The sequence below is a fragment of the Barbus barbus genome, assembly GCF_936440315.1.
Source record: "Barbus barbus genome assembly, chromosome: 11".
NCBI classification, from domain to species: Eukaryota; Metazoa; Chordata; class Actinopteri; order Cypriniformes; family Cyprinidae; genus Barbus; species Barbus barbus.
Window position 1 is genome coordinate 26,821,898 of NC_136739.1, and position 19,267 is coordinate 26,841,164.

Below are 19,267 nucleotides of genomic sequence, written 5' to 3' on the forward strand. Positions count from 1 at the left end.
ATGGATATGATTGTACCTGTTATCTTGGTTCCGTCTTTAGTTTCAGCAGGGACTCCTATTCCAAACTCATTTTCTCCAGTGACTCTAAAGTAGTAGATCGCACCTTCTTGTAAGTCTTCAACCCTGTATATCAGACTGTGACAGTTGCTTGTTACGCATACCCAGGCCTTTTTGCTTGCTTCACGTTTCTCAACATGATAAGCCTTAACAGCATCTCCTCCATCATTCTCTGGAGGTTCCCAAGTAACTGTAGCAGAATCGTTTGTGACTTCAGTAATTTTCACACTAGTTGGTGGTCCAGGGGTATCAAGGACTTTGACCATCATTGGCAAAGATGCTGTTCCAACACCATTGTCCAAAGTAACAACGTATTGTCCAGAGTCATTTCGTGTTGCTTTCTCAATAGTAACAGATGTGCATGTTTCTGTTGTTTCTATGCTTGCCCTTGCTCTGAGATCGACATCCTCTTTATTCCATGTAACTGAAGGTACTGGCTTTCCTTTAAATGAAGACATCAAAGTAAATGAATTGCCATGCTTGACAATTAAAGTTTTTCGCATCTCAATGTCAATGTCAAATACAGGTTCCTCCTTTCTCTCCGTTGCTGACTGTGCCTCAGAGACAGGCGAATGTTCACTGACTCCAACTTTGTTGATTGCTTTAACAGCAAATACATACTCCACATCAGTTGTAAGACCAGAAACTGTGAATTCATTGCTTTTTGCCATTTGAATAGCCACAATCCATTCTTCATCCTCAGATTTCTTATATTCTACACTGTATCCAATGATCTGTGCACCACCATCAGATAATGGCTTTTTCCATGCAATAGTAATAGAATTCTTTGTATGATCCAGAATCTTAGGTTTAGTTGGTGGGGATGGTACCAAAACTTCATCCTCTGCCCTTGCTGAAGGAGATGGGTCACTGGCTGGACTCAAGCCTGCTGAATTTTCAGCATAAACCCTAAACTCATACTCGCATCCTCTTCTTACTTTTGATATTACAGCTGTTAGGTCTTTCACAAGGTCCCTGTTCACACGGACCCAGTGAAGACCAGATTTCTCTCGCCTTTCAATTATATATCCAAGGATCTCGCTGCCTCCATCAGATGCAGGTTTTGCCCAAATTAGCCTCATTTCCTCACTGGTCACACTTGTAATTTCAACATTTGTTGGAGCTCCTGGGATAGTGTATGGTTCAGTAACCTTGACCATTTCACTTTCAAGGGCTTCACCAAGTCCAAACTTGTTGACAGCTAATACTCTGAATATGTACTCATTTCCTTTTAGGAGCTTAATGACCTTGAATGTTGTAGTTTTGACCTCTCCATGTATAAGTGTCCATGCCAATCGACTGGTCTCTCGTTTCTGAACAACATAATGTGTTATTTCAGAGCCACCAATTTCTTGTGGTGGTCCCCATGACAATCTGCACTCCTCTGCTGTGAGGCCTGTTACTGATAGTGGTCCTGCTGAAGGTCCTGGTTTATCCATAATAACACAGTTTACTGGTGTTGTGACAGTTCCTGCAACATTCTTTAAAGTCAAAGTGTATTGTCCAGAATCACTCCTTTTGCAGTCTTTAACAACTATCATAGTACTAGTATCTGTTCCAGTTATCTGAATTCTTGCCTTCTGTTCAATTTCATGTCCATCCTTTGACCAAGATGCAACTGGAAGAGGGCGCCCTGCAATGTCAGCATTAATCTTCAGGGTTTCCCCAGCTTTCACTACCACAACATCCTTGAACTTGACATCCATCATAATGCGTGGTGGATCTACATTATCTTTAACTGTAATAGGACCAGTGTTGTCGGATGGCTCACTGAATAGTCCAGCAGCATTCTTTGCGATGACACGGAAATCATATTTCTCATCCAATGTTAGGCTAGTAACATCAAAATAAGTCTCTACAACATTGGTAAAATTGCATCTTATCCAGCGACCCTCTGGGAGATCTCTACGTTCAATTATGTAGCCAGTAACTTTGGCTCCACCATCATACTCAGGCTTGGTCCAAGAAAGAGATACAGAGGATTTGGTAATGCTAGTTACCACAGGCTGACCAGGAGAATCACAGGGATCTCGTGCAGCTATGGGTTCACTGGCTTTGCTTGCTTTGCCAATTCCAGCAATATTTTCAGCATAGACACGGAATTCATACATCATACCTTCCTCAATACCAGTTACTTTGAATTCAGTATCCTTGATTATTGTCCTGTTCACCTTTGTCCAAAGAATACTGCTTCTCTCCTTGCGTTCTAAATGGTAGCCAAGGACTGTGCTACCACCATCATTAACTGGCTCATTCCATGTGACGAGCATGAAAACCTTGGTGGCATGAGCAACACGAGGCGTAGAAGGTGGGCCAGGCTGTTTAAATGTGTACTCTGCTGTAATTCCAGGAGAGTCAATTGGCTTACCCTTTCCATAACGATTCACTGCATAGATGCGAAACTGGTACTCAGAACCCTGTGTCAATCGAGGTACTTTGACTGAGGTTCTGGCAACATTTGTTGAAACAATCTGCCACTCTGTTGTGTTAGTATCTCTCTTCTCAACAATGTAATTGTTTATGGAGCATCCACCATCATATTCTGGAGGGGCCCATGACAATGTAATACTGTCAGAAGTCACAGCATCAACCTTCACTGAAGCTGGTGGCCCAGGTTTATCAAGAACAACAATGCCAATGTCTGTGGACATGGTGCCTGCTGTATTAGCAAGAGTGATTTCATATTTACCAACATGCTCAATAGCAGCTTCTTTGATGACGATTTTGCTTGACACCATTGTGTTGACAATTGAAAGAGAGGTTGTTTGTCTCAAAGGAAGGCCATCCTTCTTCCAAGAGACAACTGGCTTAGGCCTGCCTCTCACAGGGACTTCCACAGTAAGATCACCTCCAGCCTTAACATTGTATGTATTGAACAGCAGGTGAACAGAGGGTTCAATCTCAATATCTTTAGCTACAACAGGTACACCAAGTTCTTGAGGCTCACTCTTGCCCTTCTCATTCAATGCAATAACCCTGAATGAATATGTTTCACCAGGCGTGAGGTTGCTCACAGTAGCCTCTGGAACTTTAACTGTGCAGCTTACACCCCATTTGTCACTACTCTTGGGTTGCATCTCTAGATTGTAGCAGATGATTTTGCTCCCTCCATCGTGGACAGGCTTAACCCAAGTAAGTGTCACACTATTCTTTGTGACATCCAGAAGAGTTACTTTTCCTGGAGGCATAGGTACCTGTGCAACCTTAATTGGATTCTTTGTTTCTGCCATCACACCAAAGCCATACTCATTGACAGCACATGCACGGAAGTAGAAAATTCCTCCTTCCTGAAGTTCATCAACTTTAAAGGAAGTCTGTGTGCAGTTGCTTGTGACAGTTGTATAAGCTTTTCTTGTAGATTCTCGCTTCTCAACCACATAATTGGTTATTTTAGCCCCACCATCTGTAAGGGGTGGGTCCCAACAGAGAGTTACTGAATCTTTCTTTACATCTTTCACTTCAAACTTCTGAGGAGAACTTGGTGTATCAAGCACCCTCACATTCACAAATGCAGATTTTATTCCGCTCTTGTTCTCAAGAGTCAAGTTATATTTTCCACTGTCAAATCTATTGACATTGTCAATTACAAGCATGGTGTATGAACTGGTGGACTCAATCTGAGCACGCTCAGTTAGAGTCCCATCCTCCTTTTCCCATTTGATGGATGGCTCAGGTCGACCTCTAATTGTAATGAAAAGACGAAGGGATCCTCCTGCACGAACAGAGACAACTTTCCTGAGGTCAGCATCAAGTTCAATCTCAGGTGCGTCAATCTTTTCAGATGCAGTCACCGATCCATGAACATCAGCAGGCTCGCCAACTCCTTCAGAGTTAATTGCACAAACACGGAAGTTATATTCAGCATTTTCCTTCAGTTTTTCAACTGTGAGCCGTGTTGCTTGAATACCAGCTGGGGGTGTGCATATGATCCATTCCTCTGAAGAAACCTCTTTCATCTCAACAATATAACCTTTAATATATGCACCACCATCAGTAGCAGGTTTTCCCCAAGACAGAGAGACAGATGAGCTTGTGTGATCTGTCACTTTGGGATGATGAGGTGGACCTGGGGGAGTTGTGGCATTTATTGCTCTATAAAACAGAGATAGGTCACTAAATTCTCCCACACCAGCTTCATTTTCAGCAGACACACGGAACTCATAGAAATGTCCATCGGACAGACCAGTTACTTTGAAATGCAGATCGGCCAGCTTCTGTCGGTTGCATTTTGTCCACCTTACACCATCTTTGTCACGCTTCTCTAAGTGATAACACTTAATTTCTGCTCCACCATCACTCTCTGGCGCATTCCATGATAGAGTTATTGAATCCTTTGTTATCTCACTTGCTTCTGGTGTTGATGGCGCACTTGGTGGCTTGTATGGATTGCGGGCAATAATCGCCTCAGATTCTAGAGGTTCACCAATGCCATATTTGTTGACAGCCATAACTCTAAAGATGTACTCATCACCTGGCAGGAGCTTGGTCACTTTATAATTTACACTAGGTATGTTAGAATCAACAACACTCCATGATAGTCTGCTAGTTTCCCTTTTCTCAAGGATATAATGAGAAATATTAGCTCCACCATTCTGCAAGGGCTCAGACCAGGACAGATGACATTTGTCAGACATGATGCCAGTCACTCGTAGTGGTCCAGCTGGTGGACCTGGTCTGTCAAGAACTTTTACTGTTATTGGAATTGTTTTTGTTCCACCACTGTTACTTAATACAAGGTCATAGTGTCCACCATCCAATCTTGTACAATCTTTTATTGTAATAGAAGCATATTTTTGTGTACTTCTTACTTCAATACGCAATTTCTTATCCATTTCCTTTCCTTCTTTTAGCCACTGAATATCAGGTGTTGGTTTACCGTGTATATCTGCATCCAAAACTATGTTGTCTCCAGCATTGACAACAATGACATCCTTGTACTTGGGATCCATTGAAACACTAGGAGGTTCAATTTCATCTGTAGCAGTAATTGGTCCAGTGCTGTCTGAAGGCTCACTGAAGACACCCACTGCATTTCTTGCAATTACTCTAAATTCATATTGATTGTTTACCGTTAAGCCTGTGATTGTAAATTCAGTCTCAATTACATTGGTAAAATTTGCCCTCATCCATCGACCTTCAGGCAAATCTCTTCTCTCAACAATATATCCAGTTACTTTGCTGCCACCATCATATTGAGGCTTTGTCCACTGAATCTTAATGTGGTCCTTTGATATTGCAACAGCCTCAGGCGTTCCAGGTGGATCACATGGGTCACGGGCAACGAAACTCTCTGAAACTTTGCTTGCTCTGCCAATACCAACAATGTTTTCAGCATATACCCTGAATTCATAACCAATGCCTTCTTCAAGATTGCATATTTTGAAAACAGTATCAGTAATAAGTGTTTTGTTTAGTTTTGTCCATAGAATACTTGTTCTTTCTTTGCTCTCGAGGTGGTATCCAATCACTGAACTGCCACCATCAATGACTGGTTCATTCCACTCAATTATCATTTGATCCTTGGTGGCAGATTTCAAATATGGAGTACCAGGTGGACCAGGTGGTTTGTAAGGATACTGCACAACAATGGACTTTGAATCCAAAGGAGCACCCTTACCGTATCTGTTCTCAGCAACGACTCTAAACTGATACTCAGCACCTTTTTTCAGCTTGGTAATTTTGAGGGATGTCCTGGCAACTGATCCAGCAACAACTTGCCAAGTAGTTTCAGTGGTATCTCGCTTTTCAACAATATAATGCTTTACTTGGCAGCCTCCTGTATACTCCGGAGGTTCCCATGAGATGGAAACGGAATTGTTGCTCACTTCATTCACTTTTATTGGTCCTGTGGGTGGACCAGGTTTATCCAGGATTATGATACTGATATCTTCTGTAACTGCACAAACACTGTTTGTTGAGGTAACTGTATACTTTCCAAAGTCATCTTTACAGGCTTCAGTAATCTGAAGGATTGTGGATGTTGGTGTGAAGGAAGTAGAGACTCTGGATGTTACTTTAAGTGACTGTCCATCCTTTGACCAAGTGATCTTTGGTTTTGGACGTCCAGAAATAGGTATTTCAAGTTTGAAATCCTTTCCAGATTTGACACTATATGTATTGAATTGCAATTTTACACTTGGTTCAATTGTGAGGTCGTTGGCAATAACTGGAGCAGCAAGGGGCTTTGGCTCACTTTTACCTTTCTCATTGTATGCCAAAACACGGAACAAATATTCCTGACCGCCAGTCAGTCCAGTGACTGTTCCTTCACATGTTTTTACATTTGCTGCTACACCCCATTTGTCAGTTCCTTTTGGCTGCATTTCAATCAAGTAGCCCGCAATCCTACTACCGCCATCATGCTCTGGCTTTTCCCAGGCCAGAGATGCACTTACTTTTGTCACATCAGTCAGCATCACCTTTCCAACTGGCTGAGGTACTTCAGATGCCTTTAAAGCATTTTTTGTTTCAACCGGCAAACCAACACCATATTCATTTTCAGCCATAACTCTGAAATAATACATGGCCCCCTCTGCAAGATTTTCCACCTTATAAGTTGTTTTGCTGCACTTGGTTGTTATATTTGCATAAGCTTTTCTTGTGGATTCACGCTTGTCAACAATATAATTCTTGATCTTAGCACCTCCATCAATAATTGGTGGTTCCCAAACAAGTGTAACAGAGTCCTTCTTGATATCCTTAACTACGAGGTTTAGTGGTGCTCCAGGTGTATCTAACACTTTAACGGCCACAAATTCAGATACAGAGCCACTGCTGTTCTGTAGAGTCACAGTGTATTTTCCAGAGTCTCTTCTATCACAGGAGTCAATTGAAAGCTGGGTGAAGTTAAGACCCTTTTCAAGCACTGTTTTTTCTGACAGTACACCTTCGTCTTTAGTCCATTTGATATCTGGTATTGGTCTACCTCTGAATGGTACATTGATTCTTACTGATCCTCCTGCACGAACAACAATGCCTTTCCTTAGCTCTGAATCGAGGTGAATTTCAGGGGTCTCCAGCTTGTCCTCAGGCTTGGCAGTTCCTGGAATAACTGCAGGTTCTCCAACACCTAATTTATTGATGGCACATATTTGAATCTTATATTCTTGTTGTTCTGTTAGCTTAGTGATTTCAAATTTGTTGACACGTAAGCCAGTAGGGGGAGTGCACATAGTCCATTCTTCCTCTTCTGCTTTGCAGATCTCTACAATATATCCTTGAATTGCACATCCTCCATCATTAAGGGGTTTTCCCCATGCCACTGTAATTGACGTATTGGTGGTATCAACAACATGTACATGCATGGGAGGGCCAGGTTTGTATTTGGGATCACAAGCCTTGTAGTATGAAGTTGGCAAGCTTGGTTCTCCAGTTCCAGCTGCATTTTCAGCTGACACTCTGAATTCATACTCATGATCCTCAATTAGGCCATGCACTCTGAAGCATACATCAGTTACTTTTTGTCTGTTGCACCTTGTCCATCTAATTCCAGATCTGTCTCTCTTCTCAATGATGTAACCAAGAATTTCACTTCCACCATCAGTATATGGTGCACTCCAGCAAATAGTCATAGAGTCCTTTGCAATATTTGTTACCTCGATAATTTGTGGTGATCCAGGGTGACTAAATGGATCTTTCATTATTACGGATGGTGCTTCAATTGGCTCACCAACACCGTAACTGTTCGCAGCCATGACACGGAATATATATTCGTTACCTTCCAGGAGCTTTGTCACTTTGTATGTTGTAGTTTTGCAATCATTACAGACCACAGTCCAAGCAAGTCGACTTGTCTCACGTCTCTCAATAATGTAATGAGTGATAGTGTTTCCTCCATCATCTAGTGGAGCACGCCATATCAGTGTACATTTATCACTGGACACGCCTGTGACATAAAGAGGGCCTTCTGGTGGACCTGGTTTATCAAGTACTTTCACATGGAATTGAACGGTCTGAGATCCAGCAACATTAGTGAGCTGAAGAGTGTAGTTTCCACCATCTTGTCTGACTGCATCTTTTACTATAATCAATGCTCTGTTGTCAGTGTTCTTGATGTCACATCTAATTGTGTTTTCAAGCTCCTTGTCATTTTTAAACCACTGGATTGCAGGAAGTGGCCTACCATGAACATCAGCATCAAGTTTGAATGTATCTCCTGCATTCACAATCAGAGTCTGAGTGTATTCTGGATCAATAGAGAACTTTGGTGGCTCTACCTCATCCAATGCAGCAATAGGTCCACTGTTGTATGATGGTTTGCTGATAGTGCCAACTGCATTTTTTGCAATTACCCTGAAGTCATACTTGGCACCTTCTGTCAGCCCAGTGACAGTAAAACTGGTTTCAATAACATTTGTGAAACTTGCTTTCATCCAGCGTCCTTCAGGAAGATCACGTTTCTCAACAGTATAACCAGTGATAACACTTCCACCATCATACTCTGGCTTTAGCCACTCGATAGTTATTGAATTTTTAGTCACATGGACAGCTTCTGGGGTTCCAGGAGGATCACATTGATCACGAGCAACAAAGCCCTCTGAGATTTTGCTGCATCTTCCAATGCCAACGATATTTTCAGCATATACTCTAAACTCATATTCAACACCTTCCTCTAAAGGACTGGTTTTGAATCTTGTTTCTTGAATCAGTGTCTTATTTATCTTTGTCCAAAGAATGCTGTTTCTCTCCTTCCTTTCGAGATGATATCCTATAATTGCGCTGCCTCCATCTGAAACTGGCTCATTCCACTCAACAACCATATGGTCCTTAGATAGACATGACACAAATGGAGTTCCTGGTGGTCCTGGTTCTCTATATGGATACTGAGCAACAACACTTGAAGAGTCCAGAGCATAGCTCTTGCCATACCTGTTCTGAGCAATGATTCTGAATTGATATTCAGCACCGGTCTTCAGTCGTAAGACTTTAAGTGTTGTTCTTGCTAATGAAATTGCAACATTCTCCCATGTTGTAGAAGTTGTATCTCTCTTTTGCACAATATAATTTGAAATTGGGCAACCACCAGTATACTTTGGAGGATCCCAAGACAATGTAACACTTGAAACAGTTATCTCATCAAATCGCACAGGGCCAGTTGGTGGGCCAGGTTTATCAAGAGTGATGATTTCAATGGTTGCATCCTTTTGTCCAACAACATTGGACACGTTTATTCCATACATTCCACCATCTTCTCTTGCTGCTTCTTTGATGCTAAGAACAGTGCTGTGTGCTGTATTAGAAATGTTAACCCTTGTTGTGAACTTGAGGGCTGCACCATCCTTTGTCCATGTAACCTTTGGCTTTGGACGACCAGAAACTGGGATTTCAACCTGAAGGTCCTTTCCAACAAGAACACTGTAGTTGCTAAATACAGGTCTTACGTCAGGCCCAAAGACAAGGTCCTTTGCTTGCACAGGGACAGCAAGTGTTCTTGGGTCACTCTTTCCTTTTTCATTGATAGCAATTACTCTGAAAGTGTACTCTTCACCAGGGTTCAAATTACTGATTACAGCTTCCAGTGTTTTTACATTGGCACATCCAGACCATTTATCATTACCCTTGACCTGCATTTCAACAAGGTATTGAATAATTCTACTGCCACCATCGTGAATTGGCTTTTCCCAAGAAAGAGACACACTTGTTTTAGTAACATCTACAACACTTAATTTTCCAGGACATTGTGGCACCTCTGAAACCTTCAAAGGATCTATGATATCGGCAGGTAGCCCAATACCATGTTCATTTTCTGCAAGCACTCTAAAATAGTAACTACAGCCTTCTTGGAGTGGTTCAACTTTCCAAGAGAGTTTGTGGCAGTTTGTGACAACAGCAGAGAATGTTTTTCTTGTGCTCTCACGTTTTTCAACAATGTAATTTTTGATCTTTGCTCCACCATCTAAAATTGGAGGCTCCCATGTAAGAGTAACAGATTCTTTTGTAATTTCTTTAACTTTGAAGTTGAGAGGAGCGCTTGGTGTGTCAAGGACTTTCACAATAATTGTTTCAGATTTTGCACCAGCAGAGTTTTCTGCAGTTACAGTATATTTACCACTGTCTGCCCTATTGACTTTATCAATCACAAGAGAAGTGTGACTGCTGGTGATCTCAGTCTGTGCTGTTTCCTTAATCTGTCCACCATCTTTTTCCCATTTGATTTGTGGTGTTGGTCTTCCTTTGAAAGGGACAAACATTCTAAGAGAACCTCCAGCTTTAATACGTACAAGCTTTCTAAATTCAGCATCAATATCAAGATCCGGTTCCTCAGTTTTGTCCTCTGGCAGTATGGTCCCTGCAACATCAGCATGCTCCCCAACACCAACCTTGTTAACTGCACAAACCCTGAATGTATATTGCTGCTTTTCTTTCAGATTTTCCACATTAAAGCGTGTCAGTTTAACACCTGTTGGTGGAGTGCAGATTGTCCATTCATCTGCAGCTGCCTTTCCTTCTTCTCCTGGAGTCTGTATCTCCTCTATGGCTGCTTTTGTTTCACATGCTTCAACAATATATCCTTGGATCTCACAGCCACCATCATAAATAGGCTTTCCCCATGAAAGTACAACAGATGATTTGGTCATGTCTAACACTTTTGGATTATGTGGTGGACCAGGCTTGAATACAGGATCCAGGGCTTTATAGAATACAGTTGCAGAACTTGCCTCACTAACTCCAACAGCATTCTCAGCAGAAACTCTGAATTCGTAGAGGTGGTTCTCCAGGAGTCCAGTAACTTTAAAAGTGATGTTAGTAACTGTTTTCATGTTGCATCTGGTCCATCTAATGCCTTCCTTGTCATGTTTCTCAATAATATATCCAGTGATAGGAGTACCTCCATCATTTGTTGGGGCCTCCCAGGTTATGACCATTGAATCTTTCTTGACATTAGAGACTTCCACTCCTTTTGGTGCATCAGGAGGTGTAAACGGATTCTTGATAACAACTGCACTTGATTGGAGGGGCTCACCAACACCAAATTTGTTTACTGGTAAAACTCTGAAAATATATTCATTTCCTTCTAGTAGTTTCATTATTTTAAGGTTTACATCTTGGACTTTGGGTTCAACAACTGTCCAAAGTAGTCTGCTAGTCTCTCTTTTTTCAACAATATAATGAGTGATCTTGCTGCCACCGTCTTGTTTAGGTGGTTTCCAAGAAAGGCAGCATTGTTCACTGGTTACACCTGTAATAGAGATGGGTCCCTCTGGTGGCCCAGGCTTATCAAGGACACAAATATTGACTTGAACAGTCTTCTCTCCTCCTGGATTTTGCAACAGTAGAGTATATTGACCTCCATCAGCAAGTTTGGCCTCTTTTACAGTCAAACAGGTATAGCTATCGGTGCATTTAATTTCACGAGATATGGTGTTTCCAAGTTCCTGCTCACCCTTCATCCAACAGATTGATGGTGTTGGTTTTCCATGAATATCTGCATCAATCTTGAAGTTGTCCCCTGCATTTACAACAATTGTTTGTGTGTACTCTGGATCTATGCTGATACGTGGTGGTTCAATCTCATCCTTTGCCGCAATAGGTCCAGTACTATATGAAGGATCACTGAAAACTCCAGCAGCATTTCTTGCAATGACACGGAACTCATATTTCTCATCCTCAGTAAGACCTGTTGCAGTATACTCAGTCTCTATTATGTTGGTGAAGTTTGCTTTCATCCAGCGTCCTGCAGGCAATTCCTTCTTTTCTACAATATACCCAGTGACTTTGCTTCCACCATCATACTCTGGCTTAGTCCATGCAATTGTAATAGAATTCTTTGTGATTCTAACTGCCTCTGGTGTTCCAGGAGGATCACAAGGATCTCTGGCAGTATAGCCCTCTGAGATCTTACTTGCCTTCCCAATGCCAACAATGTTTTCAGCATAAACTCTGAATTCATATTCCATGCCTTCATCAAGACCTGTCGTCTTGAAAGTTGTGTCTTGGATTATGCTTTTGTTTAGTTTCATCCAAAGAATGCTATTTCTCTCTTTTCGCTCAAGGTGATACCCTACAATTGTGCTTCCACCATCGATGACAGGTTCATTCCACACTATCACCATACTATCTTTTGTGGAAGATTGCAAGAAAGGTGTTCCAGGAGGGCCTGGTAGTTTGTACGGGTACTGTGCAACCACACATTCAGACAAAAGCAGAGGGCTTTTGCCATATCTGTTCTCTGATGCAATTCTGAATTGATATTCAGAGCCTGTCTTCAGTCTTCCTGCTTTAATTTGAGTTCTTGCTAGATTTGCTGCTACAATCTGCCAATTAGTTGTGGATGTGTCCCTCTTTTCTACTATATAGTTATTAATGGTGCAGCCTCCATCATACTCTGGTGGCTTCCAAGAAATGGTCACACTGTCAGATGTTACTTCATCTATTTTAACAGGGCCTGTTGGTGGACCAGGTTTGTCAAGAACAACAATTCTAATGTCTACTTTTGTCTCACCAGCTGTATTTGACAGTTTAATACTATACTGACCAACATCATCTCTACAGGCCTCTTTGATTACTAAATTCAGCTGTGTATCTGTAGAGGAAAAGTTAACTCTGGTTGTTCGTTTAAGTGGAACTGCTTCCTTTAGCCATGAAATGGTAGATTTGGGGCGAGCATTATATGGAATATCAATTGTCAAATCTTCTCCTGCCAGGACGCTGAATGTGGAGAACAACATCTTAACAGATGGAGCAATTACAAGGTCCTTGGCAATCACAGGTACACCAATTTGACGAGGATCACTGGTTCCCTTTTCATTCCTTGCAGAAACACGGAACATATACTCTTCACCAGGTACAAGCCCAGTAATAACTGCTTCAGGTACCTTGACAATCACAGCTTGTGTCCATTTTTCACTCCCTTTGCTCTGCATCTCTACAACATATGCAACCACTCTGCTTCCTCCATCATGTTCAGGCTTTTCCCATGATAATGTCACACTTGTCTTTGTGACATCCTGAAGTGTAATCTTGCCAGGGGGAAGTGGCTTCTCAGACACTTTAACGGATTCACCAGTCTCCATAGGGAGACCAATGCCATATTCATTTTCTGCCAGAACTCTGAAATAGTAGTTGCATCCTTCTTGGAGCTGGTCAACTGTGTAAGAAGTTTTGTGACAATTGGCTTTTACTGTAGCATATGCCTTTCTTGTAGCCTCACGCTTCTCAACAATATAATTCTTAATTTGTGTGCCACCATCATTAAGTGGAGGATCCCAAACAAGTGAAACAGATTCTTTAGTGATCTGGCTTATTTTTAAGTTTTGTGGTGCTCCAGGTGTATCTAGAACTCTAACTATTACAGAGACCGTCTTTGTTCCACAGCTGTTTTCTACAGTCAAATTGTATTTGCCACTGTCAAATCTATTCACATTGGCAATAACCAGTGATGTAAAAGATGAAGTTGTTTCAATTGTAGCTCTGTCTATAGGTTCATCATTCTCTCTTGACCATTTGACCTCTGGTGTTGGTCTACCTCTAATTGGCACAAAAAGTCTTAGTGTATTGCATGCTCTGATGTTCACAATCTTACGAAGTTCAGCATCAAGGTCAGCCTCTGGTGGTATGAGTCGTTCCTCTGCTTTAGGTGAACCTGGCACAGGTACTGCTTCTCCAATACCCTCGCAATTTACAGCTGACACATTAATTTTGTATTCCTGATTTTCTTTAAGATTTGTAATTGTAAATGATGTCCCCTTTACACAATCTTTAGGGGAGACAATTGTCCATTCTTCCTCTTCAGTTCCAGGGAGACAAGTCTCAAGAATATAGCCAGTAATTTCAGAACCACCATCATACACTGGTTTGTTCCATGCAAGCGTGATTGAAGAATTTGTTGTGTCCAGGATTCTTGGGTTGCCAGGGGGACCTGGTTTGAAAAGTGTATCTGTGGCTTTGACAAATGGTGATGAAGGACTTGGTTCACTTGTTCCTGCTGCATTTTCAGCAAAAACCCTGAACTCATATTCATGGCCTGGAACAAGAGCAGTAACCTTGAAATGCAAGTCAGTAACATTCCTCTTATTGCATTTTACCCAACGCAAACTAATCCTGTCTCTTTTCTCAATACGATAGTTAGTGATTTCACTTCCACCATTGCTAGCAGGTGCACCCCAACAGAGGACTGCTGAATCCTTAGTGACCGCTGTTATCTCAGGTGTTTGTGGAGGATCTGGTCGTACATATGGATTTTCTGCAATAGTTGCTTCAGACTCCAGAGGTTCTCCAACACCATACTTGTTAACAGCCATTACTCTGAAAATGTATTCATTTCCTTTGAGCAACTTTGTCACTTGGTACTGATTAACCAGCAATTCCGATGCCACATTTGTCCAAGCAAGTCTGCTTGACTCACGTTTTTCAATAACGTAATGTTCGATGTTTGCACCGCCATCATCTGCAGGTGGATTCCATGTTAGCACACATTTTTCAGCTGTAATGTCAGAAACTGCCAAAGGTCCCTTAGGTGGTCCTGGTCTATCAAGAACCTTTACATTGAAAACATGCTTAGCAAAGCCACCAATATTTGTTGCTGTCAAAATTATTTCACCACCATCCCTTCTGACAGAATCCTTGTTGATCAAGACTGCTGTAAGTTCTGTCATTTTGATCTGTAGTTTGGATGTGTTTTCAACATCTTTTCCATCTTTTGTCCAAACCATTGATGGTAATGGCTGGCCTGCAACATCTGCTTCAAGTTTGAACACCTCTCCAGCTTTGACAAGGACAGTATCTTTAAATTTAGCATCAACCATAATCCTTGGTTCTTCAATGTCATCTTTGCAAATAATTGGATCTGATGGGTCTGATGGGTTACTAACAGCACCAGCTGAATTTCTTGCAAGTACACGAAATTCATAAGATTCATCTTGAGTTAGACCACTGATAGTGAATGTGGTTTCAATGATATTTGTAAAGTTAGCTCTTATCCAGCGCCCAGCTTGAAGATCTCTCTTTTCCACAGTATAGCCAGTAATCTTGAATCCACCATCATACTCTGGCTTTGTCCACTGAATAGTGATGGCATTTTTGGACACATGGATTGGGACTGGTTGACCAGGTGGATCCACTGGATCAAGAGCAAGCATTGGTTCAGAAGCTTTGCTTGGTTTTCCAATTCCAGCTATGTTTTCAGCAATCACACGGAACTCATATGCCGAACCACCCTCTAGTCCTGTGGATTTGAACAGATTTCCGACCACAAGTGCCTTGCTATTTCTGTGCCAAATAATACTGCTCCTCTCTTTCCTTTCAACATGGTAACCAATGACCTCGCTTCCACCATCAGAAACAGGCTCATTCCAACCAATTGTCATTGTATCCTTAGTGAAAGTGACAACTTTGGGTGTTCCAGGTGGCCCAGGTACCTTAAATGGATATGCAGCAACCACTGCCTCTGATGTTAATGGAGGCCCTGTCCCATATCTGTTTTTGGCCTTGACACGGAATTGATATTCAGTTCCTGTTGTTAAACGAGTTGCTTTAAATGTTGTACGAATAATCAGTGAGGAGAGTTCTACCCATGTCTGGCTAGTAGTTTCCCTTATTTCTACTATATAGTTATTGATTGGTACACCTCCATCATTTTCAGGAGCTTCCCATGAGAACTCAATAAAAGTACGAGATATTTTGTCCAGTTTAATTGGTCCTTTTGGTGGTCCAGGCACATCATGCACTTTTACTGTGATGCTATCTGTAACCGAGCCAACGATGTTCTTTCCTGTCATTGAGTATATTCCACTGTCACTCCTTAAACATTCATTTATGATCAAGATAGTTGAGGTAGAGGTATTTTCAATCATTGTCCTTTGTGTTAATTTGATGGCTTGATTGTCTTTCTGCCAAGAAACTGTAGGCTTAGGACGTCCAGAAATGGGCACCTCAACCTTTATATCATCGCCAGCCTTGGCAATAACAGTCTTCTGACACACACCACGGAGATCAAATTCTGGTTCTGAACTTTGTTCTTTGATAACTACAGGCTTGCTTACACGAGGATGACTTCGCCCAGAACTGTTCACTGCCATTATACGGAATATGTACTCTTCGTTTTCATTAAGATTTTTAACAGTAAAGTCCAAAGTTTTCACAGTTGTCACATGGGCCCACTGGTCTGTTCCTTTCTTTTGTGCTTCAATTACATACCCAGTAACCCTACTTCCACCATCATGTTTTGGTTTAGTCCATGCAAGACTAACGGAGTTCTTTGTGACATCAGTAAAAGTGACATTTTCTGGTGGAGTTGGTGCTTGAGATACTCTTATTGGGTCTGGGGTTTCAACTGCTTCACCAATGCCATACTCATTTTCAGCAGAAACTCTGAAATAATATTCCAAACCCTCTCCCAGATCAGAAACTTTGACGGCGCATGTATCACATTGTGTGATCACAGCAGCATATGCCTTGCGAGTAGACTCTCTTTTCTCAATAATATAATTAGTAATTTTAGCACCTCCATCAATAAGAGGCATTTCCCATTCCAATGTGATGCTCTCTTTGTCAATTGCTTTGGGTTTAAGATTAAGAGGAGGACCTGGAGAGTCCAAAACCCTTACAACCACAGAAGCAGTCTTCTTTCCAGCAGCATTCTCTAATGTTAAATCATATTTCCCTGCATCGCGTCTATTACAGTCAGGAATGACCAACAGGGTATAGGATTCCGTATTGTCGATGATTGCGTGAGTTTTCAATGGCGAGTCCTCTATTGTCCAAGTTACTGTAGGGGTTGGGCGTCCTTTAATAGGAATAAATATACGAATAGAGGCACCCGCCCTAACAACTAATGTTCTTCTGAGTTCTACATCTAGCTCTAAATCAGGGATTTCTTCACGTTCCACAATTTCAACAAGATCCTCTGTTTGTGCTGGTTCACTAACACCCATTGCATTCATTGCACAAATTCTGAAATGATACTTCACTCCAGCTTGTAAATTGGGGACAACAAATTCAGTGATCCTCAAAGGTGTAGCTGTATCTTTCACCCATTCTTCTTCTCCCTCCTTTTTGTGCTCAACAAGGTATCCTGTGACTTCCATGCCACCATCACTAAGTGGTTTGCCCCAGCGCAATTCAGCTGTGGTTTTTGTTGTGTCAGTGACTCTTGGGTTGACTGGAGGACTAGGTACATCTGAAAATTGTTAACATATATGTTAGGACCATCTTTGCGATCATATCAAATATTAAATAATCACTTTACTTACCTGCAACAAGCTTTGTCCTCACTGGCATTGAAGGTTCACTTGGCTCACCAAAACCAGCCTTATTCTCAGCAGTTACTCTGAATTCATATTCAACTCCCTCTTTTAGCCCTTTCACTTCAAAATGGAGTTCAGCAATTGTTTTCTTTGATGCTCGTGTCCATCTCATGCCCTTCTTTTCTTTCCTCTCAACCATGTAGCCTATTATATCACTTCCACCATCATCAGCTGGTCTTTTCCAAGCAATGGTAACAGAATTTCCTCCAACATTTTCAACTTCTGGTTTAGCTAGCGGACCAGGGGGACCTGAAATAAGTAGTATGTCTCTTGAGAATTTTATTGCATATACATATCCAGCTATGCAGCATCACACAAAAGAACATTATGGAAATAATATGAGAGAGTTTTTTTTTTTTTACATACCATAGCTATCCACCATTTTCACTGGTTCAGAAAGAGAAGCATCACCAGTTCCAGAACTGTTGACAGCAGAAACTCTGAAGATGTACTCATTTCCCTGGATAAGCTTATTGGCAACAAAGTGGCAGTCAATAACCTTTTCAGCAAGAATGGTCCAAAGGAGACGGCTTGTTTCTCTTTTCTCCAAAGTGTAGTATTTAATTGGAGATCCCCCATTCTCATGAGGTGGTGTCCATGTCAAAGTGACCTTTTCAGATGAAATTCCACTTGCTTCAACTGGCCCTGGTGGACCAGGAACATCTAAAATTGTTACTTTCACATTTTCTTCTTTCACACCAAATGGGTTACTTGCTGTAATTGTGTACTCTCCTGAATCCTTCCTACTTGCATACTTGATATAAAGAGTAGAAGAAGAAGGTGTAGTTTCTATTTGGCACACATCTGATGGCTTGAAATACTTTCCACCCTTTGACCACACAGAGGTTGGCTGAGGTTTGCCCAGAATGCTTGTTGCAGTAATTACAATAATATCTCCAGCTTTGACAGTTAGCCCCTCCTTGACCGTTGGATCAATTATAATGGTTGGTGCCGCTGCAAAATAATAACAAACTAATCAGCACAACAATTTCCTAGGTTAGATGACATGGTACATCATTTAATCAAGATGTATTAACTAGAAAGAGTAATTTAGTCTTACCATATTCATCCATGCACACAAGGGTATCAGTTTGTTCAGAGGGTGGACTTATTGCTCCCGCTGCATTCTTTGCCCTGATTCTGAATTCATACTTGCAACCCTCCTGCAAGTCTGCTACAGTATATGCACAGTCCACAACATTTATTGTATTAGCTTTTACCCAGACCTTGGCTGGGAGATCACGTCTCTCAACAATGTAGCCTGTAAGCCTGTGTCCACCATCATACTGAGGCTCAGTCCACTGAAGTGTTACAGTGCTTCTAGTGATGCTAATAACATCGGGTTTGCCAGGTGCATCTATAATGAACAATGTTCATTTATTAAAAATTAACTTTACTCAAAGAAGGGTGTATAATGGGGGATTATATAGGACTCAAGCATTTGAAATAAGCTTTACTTACCAATTGCATCCAAGGCAACCATTGGTTCAGTGGCAGGACTTGGTCTACCAACACCAGCCAGATTAATAGCCATAACTCTGAACTCATATTCTAGCCCCTCCGTGAAGCCTGTAACTTTGAAATCTCTCATCTTCAAAGCAGCTGGGTTTGCTCTTTTCCATAACATGCTGTTTCTTTCCTTGAATTCAACATGATAACCTGTAACCAAAAAAATAAACAAATAAAATAATAATATTGATAATAATAATAATAAATGATGAAAATAAATAAATGAAAATAATTTTGATATATCCAATTGTAGTATTTTTTCACTCCTAACTATATTTCAATGAAAAAGCATTGTCTTGATGAAAAGGTTATTGTCTTATATTTTATTATGTAATTATTTCTGTACCTGTGATTGGTGAGCCTCCGGTTTTCCTTGGATCAAACCATGTAAGTGTTGCTGAATCATGACACATACTCATGACTTTAGGGGGTGGAGGTGAATCTGGAACATCTGATGA

The 19,267-nt window shown here is 41.3% G+C and overlaps 1 protein-coding gene across 1 annotated transcript in view; it reads right to left on the reverse strand.

The window, feature by feature from the left end:
* The window catches only part of LOC306877052 (titin-like), a 148,070-nt gene that overhangs the window by 29,487 nt on the left and 99,316 nt on the right, over positions 1 to 19,267 (reverse strand). The window contains exons 161-166 of the mRNA XM_079428575.1: positions 19,156 to 19,260; positions 18,762 to 18,959; positions 18,361 to 18,657; positions 17,667 to 18,254; positions 17,247 to 17,549; positions 17 to 17,173 (exon numbers count right to left, since the gene is read on the reverse strand). Of these exons, the coding sequence (XP_079284701.1) occupies positions 17 to 17,173; positions 17,247 to 17,549; positions 17,667 to 18,254; positions 18,361 to 18,657; positions 18,762 to 18,959; positions 19,156 to 19,260 (18,648 nt within the window). The remainder of the gene's footprint in view (positions 1 to 16; positions 17,174 to 17,246; positions 17,550 to 17,666; positions 18,255 to 18,360; positions 18,658 to 18,761; positions 18,960 to 19,155; positions 19,261 to 19,267) is intronic.